At 42.6% G+C, this 11122-nt stretch overlaps 1 protein-coding gene across 1 annotated transcript; it reads left to right on the plus strand.

Annotated features, from left to right (window-relative positions):
- Nucleotides 1-278: 278 nt before the first annotated feature.
- SLC30A1 (solute carrier family 30 member 1) lies at nt 279-7848 on the plus strand. The gene is made up of 2 exons (XM_065835610.2): nt 279-1109; nt 4465-7848. Exons 1-2 carry the CDS (start codon nt 479-481, stop codon nt 5373-5375), a joined length of 1542 nt encoding a protein of 513 aa, XP_065691682.1. The 5' UTR covers nt 279-478; the 3' UTR covers nt 5376-7848.
- The last annotated feature ends 3274 nt before the right edge of the window (nt 7849-11122 follow it).

The raw sequence follows: 11122 nt of genomic DNA on the forward strand, positions 1-11122 counted from the left end.
GGCGATGTGGGGAGAAAGCCGACGGGATCGGCCAATCGAAGCCGCCGGTCCCGAAACGTCACGTGTAACCCCGCCCCCCTCCTCCGGCACGACCCGGCGGGGCGAGGCGGCCACTGCCAATGGGCGGGGCCAAGGAGGCGGGGCCGTCTGTCGCGAGGGCGCACTGGCCAATAGCCAGCGAGGTGGGGGGCGGGGATAGGCGGGCCCCGCCGAGCGGGGGGGCGGCCGCCAATAGGACGCGGGCGGGGGGGTGTGGCCGTGCCGGCTCGGGTTCCGTGTGGAAAGAGTGAGGGGGCTCGGGTGCAAAGTTTGCTCGCCCAGCGCTTGCGGAGGGAGCGGCGGTGGCCGGGCCGCTGGCGGCGGAGAGGGGACCGCGCTCGCCCTCGGGGCTCCGCCGCACCCGCGGGCCGCTCGTCGCGCCAAGCATCGGCCACTCTCCTCGCGCCTCCGCCGGGCTGGCAGCCGCTGCCCCGGCGCGATGTGCGGGGGGATGGCGGCGAAGGGACCGGGCGGGCCGCGGTGGTGGCAGAACCGGCGGGCGCGGCTGCTGTGCATGCTGGCGCTCACCTTCCTCTTCTTTGTGGTGGAGGTGGTGGTGAGCCGGGTCACGTCGTCGCTGGCCATGCTCTCCGACTCCTTCCACATGCTCTCCGATGTCATGGCCCTGGTCGTGGCGCTGGTGGCCGTGCGCTTCGCCCAGCGCACCCGCGCCACCAAGAAGAACACCTTCGGGTGGGTGCGGGCCGAGGTGATGGGTGCCCTCGTCAACGCCGTCTTCCTCACCGCCCTCTGCTTCACCATACTGCTGGAGGCCATCGAGCGCTTCACGGAGCCCCATGAGATCCAGCAGCCGCTGGTGGTCATCGGCGTGGGGGTGGCGGGGCTCATCATCAACCTTCTGGGGCTCTGCCTCTTCAACCACCATGGTGTCGGGGGCCATGGCCATTCCCACGGCCACGGGCACTCACACAGCGGCAGGCGGCACTCCCGCAGCGGCCCCAAGCCTGAGCAGCCCCCTGGGGATGGCGAAGCTGCGCTGCACCGGGAGGAGACCAGCACCTTAGTGGAGAACTGCAGCAGCTCCAACGGGGTCAGCCAGGAGAAGCTGGGTAAGTCCTGTGATGCTTCTGTCCCGTCCCAGAACAGAGGTGTCGGGAAAGCAGGAGAGGGCCCTTCCTCGGGGAGGGTAGTGGGCATCCTGGTTCCATTTGGTGCAGGCTTCGTGGGGACCACCATGCTTCCTCCTGGGGAAGAGGCAAGAAACTTTCTTAGCCGTGCTCTTGGGCACATGGGCCGTTGCGCCTCTGCCTCACACCTTTCCTTCAAGTGCTAAAAGGAGCACCCTAAGTTGTGTGTTTGTCTTGCAGACAGGTCAGGGTGTGAAAGAGTCGTAGGGTAAAGCAGTTTGCCTTGGAAAAAGTTGGTGCTGGTAGAGAAGGCACATGACAAGTGTTTTTTGCCTAGCGACACAAGCTGTCACAAGACATTGCCCTAATGCCATCTGAACTGGCTGCACATCAAACAGAGTGCAGCTCGACACCTTGGTCTTGACAGCTGGATCTCTCCTTTTGGTCAGTTATTAGCTATCTGAGAAGCTAATTTCCATCTGAATGTAACACACTGAAGTATATTCCATTGCAATAATGTTGCACTTCTTCCTGACCTCCCTATTAAGAGGAAGAAGTCTTGGAAATTACCAATCAGAACTGTGGAAGTCGTGCAGTAGGAACTAAATGTGGAGCTTACTGGTGTCAGAGTACATGTGTGGTTTCTTTGAGTTAGTTTTCTTTAGCTTTCTAAAGCATCCACCCTCCCACTCACTTGCACATAGGGATAAATTTAAAGTCTTCCCTTCCCAATTGTGATTGAACTGTCTGTTTTGTGGGAGGGAATTTCTTAGTGTTTTGGGGGTTTTTTTGGTGGATCCAAAAGCCTAGAGAGTTTATCCTGAAGTCTCTAGCAGCTAGCAGAGTGAAAGGTGCGGAATTGTCACTTTTTTGCTTTAATCATATGGCATCCCTGTTACCAGGGGGAAGGGACTTTTGTCTTCAGAACCCATGTCTCTCCTTCATTTTCATCAGGGCAACAGCAGGACACCACTGTTTTATCTTAAATTGAGCTTTAACTGAGCAGAGTGAACTTTGCTACAGTTGTGGGTTTTTTTGTGGTCAGAGGTTCCAATATACATTCGAGAAACTTAGCAGTCTCCCTCTCTCTTTCTCATGTTTTGATTCCATGTTGTTTTTGAAAAGACAGGTTTTGCAAGAGGACAGGAAAGTTGGTCTGAATGTATTACACCATTTTCTTGACCACATAATAAGCTCTTAATATTGGTTTAGTCCCAACAAACGTATCCTAATAATTACGTTTCAAACAAGGTAATATTCCCTTAACTGTTGATCTACTGGATATCTTGGCTTATGAATTGTTTTTGCGTGGTGAGACTTCAGTTGTGCTTTTAGCCAAGTTTTGAGACTAGTTCTGGACTAAAAGATTAACTTATAGCATGGATTAAAATGTATACTTTTCTGACCTAAGTTGTCTGAAATTTCTCATGGATGTCCTTCTAGCAACAAAAAATAATTGGTTGTGGGTATTTTGGTGGGGCATAATTTTGGTCACAGTGAAACTTTGAAGCAAGTTTGTGTTTCCTTCTGTGCCCTGTCATGATTATGTAAGGAATGGAGTTATTAATAGTTTACCCACAGAAATGTTACAGGTAAAGGTGCTCAGAGACTTCCGAGGAGCGGTAAGATGTGTAGGTGAAGACTAGAGAAATGACTTGAGAGTGCTGCTTTGCCTTCACTAGAAATTACAGAACAGGACAGACCCTGATTTCCTTAGATGGGAGTGGAAAGCTAGTGATAGCCTTAGAGGCTAGTCTTACACATGTATCACTGTGCATACACTTTATGTAAAGTAATCAGTTCAGAGTTAAATTTAAATTATCATATTTCAAATTGACACGTCTTACCAATTTGCCACTAAAAAAAAATATCTCAAGAGCTTTCTGGAACCGTGTTTCCTGTTAGCCACCCTTAGAGGTAGGTCTGCTGACTTTCCAAATCTTCTTTGTTCTGAGTACTTGGTATGCAGCAGAGTGTCAGAAAAGCTCCTCTTTCCTTGCTTTCATTGTGGACCCTGAGGTCTGAACTCTGTAACCTGAGATATTTTCCTCTAATTTATTGATTTCTCTGGAAGTTTACAGGCCACATATTCCATAATTCTTAGAGGTTGTGTGGAAAATGTAGCTGGAGCTTTAGGACAGAAGGGTGATGCATGAGGTAATGAGCCTGGGGCTTGGAACTGACCTGCTCAGACACCTCTGTGGGAGCCCACCGCTTCTTCAGAGAGGAGAGAACTTAGAGACACTTTGTGATTACAGAATCGCAGTCATGAGAGCAGGGTGGCAGAAGCGGCAGGTCGTACTAACATGTTCACGTTTACAAAGCTCTGAACTGAATAAGCATGGAAGCAGCAAGAGCCCCTTGTTTCAGTTTGTCAGGCCAGTGGCCAGTGCCTGTTACATTTCTTTAATATTGGAAGTTTTCTGTCCAAAGAAGAACTTCTGAAGAAAAGTAATAATGTTAATAATGTAAAATACTTTCAATTTTGAACACTGGAAAAAATTTTATTTCAAAAAACATTATTTGTAATGATCTGTATTCTTATAATAGCTAGTTAGCTGTGATGGAGCGGAAATATCACAGGCATTTTTGACAAAGGAGGACACTAAAATCTTCATTAATGCATTGCAAGGTCCATGACATATGGCTTTGGGCATCAACAGCTATATGTCACTTAACAGTTGTATGTTATTTTAAAAAAAGTACTAAAAATATGATTTTCGTGTATTCTGAAATATATATAACACTAGTTTATAGCCTTTGAGAGCTTTAGTGATAACTTACACTGTCCTGTCATCAATACTGCTGATAAATTCTGTGTTTTAGACCTAAAAACTCATCTCATTGTATCTCACAGTTCTGGACAGTCCTATGGTTTAAGAGAGATTTTAGCAATGTGATTAGCCTTCTGGCTGTTCAAAAGAGGGAACAAAAGTAAGTTACTTAGCTACTTAACCAGCTTTTTAATATATCCTCTGTAATTTTGCATTTTGCTTAAGAAATGAACAGTGAGTGGTCAAATGGTTAAACAGCTGGAAAATGTGAAAACAGCTTTTCAGTAAAATAAATTCAGACATTGCCATCTTCATACTTTACCACTTCATACCTTTAAGCTTCATGTAGAAATGATCAACTTGTATGCTATTTAGATCACTTACTGGGACACCTGAATATTCTTAGCCAGAGAAAATGTTGCCAAGTGATATGGGTGGAGTTGTGTGGTTTTCAGTTTTGTACTTAATGTGGCAAGCTTAATGTTGGTTATTATTTTATGTGGAATTATAGTAATGTGTAGTATTATAGCATATGCCTAATTATTTTACTGTTTTCTTGTCAGGTGATATGAAAGATGACATGACTGACCTACAAGTGAATGGGAATGCTGGTCATTATCCTGTGGATGTAGCAGAGGTTGAAGAAGACTCCAGTGCGCAGCTTAACATGCGTGGAGTTTTTCTGCATGTTTTTGGAGATGCCTTAGGTTCAGTAATTGTGGTAGTGAATGCCTTTCTCTTTTATGGGTTGTGGAATCCATGCCCCAAAGATGGGCCCTGCTTTAATCCGTGTGTCAATGACCACTGCACGGAAAACGCTACTTTATCCCAAACGCTTGGCAGAGGAAACAATTCTGAGCAAGAGAGCATTACGGTGGCTGGTCCATGCTGGTTGCTATATTTAGATCCCGTCCTTTGTTTGATTATGGTTTGCATACTCCTTTACACAACTTACCCGTTACTTAGAGAGTCAGCCCTTATACTTCTACAGACTGTTCCCAAACAAATAGATGTTCATTCTTTGAACTCAAAATTACGTACCCTTGAAGGAGTTGAAGCAGTCCATGAATTACACATTTGGCAGCTGGCAGGCAGTAGGATCATTGGGACTGCACACATAAAGTGTCCTGACCCTTCCACATATATGATGGTGGCAAAGCGCATCAAAGAGATCTTTCATGACGAAGGGATTCACGCGACTACCATTCAGCCTGAGTTTGCCAGCGTTGGCTCTGAATCAGGAAGAGGGAAATGCGAGTTTCCTTGCAGGACCCAGTGTGCTTTGAAGCAGTGTTGCGGAGCAGGAGAAGATAGTACTGCAAAGAAGACAGAAAAATCTTCATCACTTAGTATTTCTTGTTCAGAAGTTGTCGTTGAAATTGCGAAAACCAGGAGGACTAAGTCAGAGGCCGTCCCTTCAGTTAAGCTAGAGGCAAACACGGATCAAAATGAGCAGTTTGAATCATCTTTGTAACTCCCCAAATGGTGCTACCTGAATTTTGGTGACTTCAACAACAACTATATTGCCAGAGGAAGAGACAGACGTTTGAAATGCAATTTTGCTAAGTAATGTAATTGCTGAAGTACTTGTTCTTGTCATATTGCTAAATCTAGAATGCTTGTTTTAAAGAACATAATGTCACTGTCATGATACAATGTATTTGTGTTGACTTTGTCCTGAGACAGGCAGAAAGTGCACCGATGCTGTAACAACTTCAGAAAACCAATTGCAACATTTCAGCAGAGACACTTTCTGCTGTGTTCCAAATAAAAATATATTTTTCCAGTGAAGAGGTGTTAGAGGAATAAGCATGTAGGAACTCAATTTGTGTTACAGATTTCTTGGACCTCCTCTTTCCTTTAATATTTGATTTGTAGATATTTTAATATATTGTTTATTTAGAAGCTCTAAGGAAACCAAAGTTCATAGAACATTTTAAAATATATAACTACTTAAAACTGGAAACCACTTTGCAGTTTCACCTATTTTTCTTAAACCTATATAATAATAAATGTGAAGGCTTTTCTAATGAATTTATCATATAGCATATTTTGAAGAGAACATCATGTGATTGTTAGAGACTGACCCCACTCTTTCAGATAAGGTAGCAAGGTAATTAAAATCTACTGCTTGTGAAAAGTATCAGATGTGAAAGGGTTTTTTTCTATCAGAATGGAAGTTCAAGCTACTGTATACTGCTCTGGGATCAAGATATGAGACTGGCCGATAAAGTGATGCATACTTTCCTATTTTTTGGATTTTCTGGTGTTTTTCCTAAATTCCAAGTTGTATCTGGTCATAAAAGTCTTGACTCACAGTGCTATGAATGAAAAACTGGAGCTTCTTTTTTAACTGATGCTCAGTTTGCTAAGATAAAAGAATTACTTATTTGTGCTCTGTCAGGGAAACTCTGCCAAGCACTGACACTATAACTTGTGCTTTTGAAGTAGCCTCTGTAACAATTCAGTGGCGCGTTTTGCTTGTAGTCGTGTGTCTGTAAGCACTTGCAGTGACTGCAGTCCTGCTCCCCGCGGTGTCCCCAGGAGCCTTCCACTGACTTGTGAGGAAATGGGGCAGGGAGCAGGATTTCATTCGCAGTATATTTCACACTTCGAGATGTTTACGTATGACATAATTTCATTTATATTAAATATTCAAATCTGTGGTTTGAAATGTTAACTCAGTTAATTGACAACTGGCTCTAAAGCTGTTACAGTATGCTACCAACTTACACCATATCAGAGGAGAGAGTGGCCTATGGACTCTGAATTTGGCAGAGGCTAGATAAGAATTGAAGATAAAACATACAAGGAATCTAATATAAAACCCTGACCCTTTTGATCCACAGTCAAGTTAGGTATGGGAAATGTCTTGTGATTAAATCGACTGCTCCTGCGCTCAAAACTGGAAAACAGGTCGAATCTTCCATTGTTTGCTCTATGACTCTGGACGTGATAAACGCTCTGCCTCAGTTTCCCTGTCTTAGAATGGGGATAATACCTACCTCACAGGGGTGTTGTGAGGCTTAACTCTTGTGTGAAGCGCTCTGAGATCTGTTACTGGAAGGCACTAGAAGGAGTACAAGATACTAAATTACGTGGTATTTACTCCTTCTGCAAATGAATTGCAATACCTAGGCACAACAGAGGAACTGAGGATAGTTTTGGCCTTATGAAATTCTTTAATGCTGTGGTTTTCAGGCTTTTAACAGTATTTAAGTATAGATTTTTTTTTTTTTTTAAGAATATTTTGTTAGTGAAGGGAATGTAGCTTTGCCTCCAGATGCAGAACGCCTCACTAGTTTGCATTTCTAATGCGTGTCTCGTATGATAATTGCTCCTAAGTAGTTCAAAATAATCTGCTGCTCGTCCGACCTCCGGGTCGTGTCAGTGGTCTTCCCCAATGTCTTAGCAGAGCATTGCAGTCAACTCTCGATTATCCATGGGTGGATTACCAGGGTTGTGTATTAACCCTGCAGTCTACAGGCCCAGACTAGCTCTGTGTCGTATACCAATGCGTTGGCCGAATGCTGTGTGCCAAAGCACTGGTCCAGTTTCACGTGAGCCCCCTCTCGCAGAGTGTGTTGGCTTGGGCACAGCCCAGCACCCTGCAGTTATTAATATTTCGCTTCGTGACTCCTTGGATATGTCCACGAGAAGCTGCAGGGTGTGGATGGGTTGGTTCAACTTTGCGCTCGCTTCATTTGCCTTTTTCTGTGTTTACGCTTGTTGTATAGTCTCATAAACTAACTTAAATATGTTAATATAGTATTTATATATGTTTTTGTTTTGTCTGAATTATCTTAACTCTTTCTCCTGTTACCTGTATATGATCTAGAGTTGACTGTTAAATGAGATCTTGTAATGAGACTACATTTGCAAAATATGCTACCACTGCTAGTATACTACAAAGTATTAACCAAGTAAATTTTGAAATGAACAAAGTACTATTTTTTTTTTTAATGTGTATCTTTGCTTTTTATGGTAAACTTTCACTAATTATTTTACTTGCTAGTTTGAAATTTGTCTCAGTCATTAGTATGAATTATTGAGGTCCTGCTGTATATCACTGATGCACCATAGAACTACTGCTCTTTAGTTTATCTTAAAAAACAAACAAACAAAACAAACCCAAGACAAACCATAGTAGCACTGAGAAGCCTGACTTCTTTCTCTCCTGTTGCTCTTACAAAAATAGAGCAGCTGTTACGTCTTGACAGTTGCCACCATTGGTTAACAGTCTCATTAAATGCATCTGAGTAGATGGAGTTGGAGTCACTAATGCCATTGTAACTATTTAATCTTTTTTTTTGTGTGCCAGAAGTCATATTTTTCTATTTCTGTGTCCATTGCAGGCAATGGCTACCTTAAAAGACAAAAAGCTCTCCCCCACGTTATTTTTATTATTAGGACAGGGTACAGATGTGATGATGATGCTGGTGCTGGGGGCAGAAGGGGGAGTTGCGTGGCCTCCCTGTTGTGTGCTGTGTTGCATGTGCAGCACCAGCTGGTGTTAATGGGGCCTTGTTAGTCTCTTTAGCCCTCAACGGTAAATTCCCAGAAAGCATAGTCAGGTCAAGGTGGTGGCTGTACAGCAGCAGGAACACAGTTTTTGTGTTTATTCTGTCTGCGTGAGACCTGACTGTAGCCTGCTAGGTTGTGATATAGCTTGATTATTTTTTTTAACCTAAACTATTTGTGGTTTCACAGACTTGGTTTGTTCTGAAGATCACAGTTCCAAAATACTGGGAGCATTCAAAAACACTGCACAGTCTCTTTTCTTTTTTTTCCACAAAGCATGCAACTAGTGAATCTAATGTAAGTGAACGCTGCAGCGGTGGGGAGCTAATTGTATTGTGTATCACATTCCTGAATTTTTAAAATAAAAAAACGTGGAACACTGATTTTAAGGAAAAAAAACGTTTGTATTTCAGTGTCTAGATTATTTATGCTTCTGATTATTCTGATTAAACATGTCATCATAGGGTAAAGTATTTCACACTTAGTACATGTCTCAACCAGAAACATGCTATTTTAGAATCACTTCTTAGATTATATCCGCAACTTAGGGTGCAGTGCAGAACTAATTCAGACACTCAGTGGGCGAGCTACAGTACTGTGAAGCTTTACTTTTTAGCAGAGTAAATTTCTTCTGTGGAACTCCTTATAATTTTAGCTCAATTGCATTCAACATCCACTCTGGGCTTTTGGTAATATCTGTTATTGCTGCATCATGGTATTTGGTATGGCCATACAGATAGTTGTATAAAAGACAAAACCAGCCCCAACTTGTGACTCCCCAAAAGTCATGGCAAGGGCTCAGTCCTGTGAATTTTTGTATTCATGAATAGTTTCATGGGGCTGACGAGTAGTTACTTGCATACGAGGAATTACTTGCAGGAGGGAGTCCAAAGCTTCTGCCAATACAGCCTGGCTTTTGAAGAACAGCTGAAAGTACCTAGATTGTATGGCTGTATTAACATCAGGAGTACTGTGGTGTTTCCAAGTTTGCTGCAGAAATACTATCAGTTTATTATAAGCTTAGTTCCAGGGTTTATTTCTTTTCCCCATTCTCCAAAAAGAAGGAAAGAAAAAAACCAAACAGAGTGTCCTAAGACTTGTTAACAAGTTTAGCTAAACTGGCGTTGCTGTGTGCTTCTGAATTTGGGCCATCTGAGTTTATTAAATGCTGCCTAGTGCAGTCTGGGCAGGAGGGATAAAGATTCTTGCCATTCTCTTTCCCCTGCCCCCTGCTTTGACTGCACTTTCTAATCTCTTCAGCTATGGAGAGACCAGGGGGGATGGAAGGGGTGAATTTTGTGGCTGATATTCAGAGTTCCACATGGAGGGAATGGGAAATACTGCTAACTATATTTAAAAGCATATAAATATGCTCTGGCTATTTTAGTTTCACAGCACAGCATCAGTTACACCCTTTTTAGATATGCGTTTAAGTTGTTCGGCTCTGTAGTAACTTCATTTTTTCCTTTCGCTACTGGACAGAAAGCGATGGATGCACCATTTACCTGAGCAAAAGCCAGTCTTGAGAATTTTCCAAATCAAATGTAGCTTTGCTGATAACAGGAGGTCTGATTATTCCTTATGACCTTTGTTTCATGTGGTTAGCTGCCTGTGAGGTTCAGTACCATGTTTTAGCAGGCTTACATTTGTATTTTTTTTGCATCCACCATATTATCTAAGTAGTTGAAGAGTAAAACCACAATACTGAAAAATATCTTTTATCTACATGTCTTCAAAAAAACACATGGGATTAATTTGGCTTCTTCTTTTTTGGTTCTGGATCCAGTTTCTGAGCAATGTTAAAATATAGTTTACATAGTTAGTGTTCATTGATGATATTTCTTTTTGCCTTCTTTTAAATTTTTTTTTTTTTAATTAAGTATCAAGTAATGAGAAAATAAATGGAGCTCTTGAATGTCAAATACTTTTAGTCAGGATATCTTCCTCAGTTCAGTTCTGGGAAGAAATTTGACAAGTAGAAATGCGCTTTCACCGTCTCCCAGAACCTCAGAAACAAGTACAAAGAGCACAAGTAGAAGAGGAGGTTAACAAATGGTTTGTAAAGGGATGGCCTATGACTGTCTGGATTCCAGGTGCAATTAAAAGAATAGTTGCCCAGTTCTAGTATCATGTGAATAATTAATTATGCAAAATTCTTTTTTCTTTTTTTTTTTTTTCCTAAGACAGCCTTTGAAAAGAATAAGAAAAATCTTCTTGTCTTGTTAATTGGCCATGGTTAAGTATCTAACAAAAGGCAGTCTTCGTAATAGACACCTGTAGTGTTTGATGTCCAAGCCTTTGGAAGATAGCTGCTGTAGAGCAGAACATGCTTTGGTGTTTTTCAGCTTAATTTGTTTGAATTCAGAAACACTGCAGTTTGTGAAATTTGTTGGGAGAAAAGTACTGACTGCAGAAAAAACATACCGCTGCCAGCAACAATACTGAGGAGGGCAGGATCTTTACTAATATCTGTCCTGAGCTGTTCAGGAACTTGCAGTGATGAGTTTGTTTTGAAGCCCTTCAGCGCTGCAACTTCAGCAGCTCCTTTTTCCTGCTTCAAGAGGGAAAAGTGATTCCATATTATGAGTTATATGTGCAGGAGGATATGTTCGGTTGTACTGTAAGCATTGCACATGAGCTTGAGTTTTGCCATTTTCCCAAGCTACTTCTACCTCGTCATGACAAGATGTGATTTAGACT

This window comes from Patagioenas fasciata, chromosome 3 (genome assembly GCF_037038585.1).
Source record: "Patagioenas fasciata isolate bPatFas1 chromosome 3, bPatFas1.hap1, whole genome shotgun sequence".
NCBI classification, from domain to species: Eukaryota; Metazoa; Chordata; class Aves; order Columbiformes; family Columbidae; genus Patagioenas; species Patagioenas fasciata.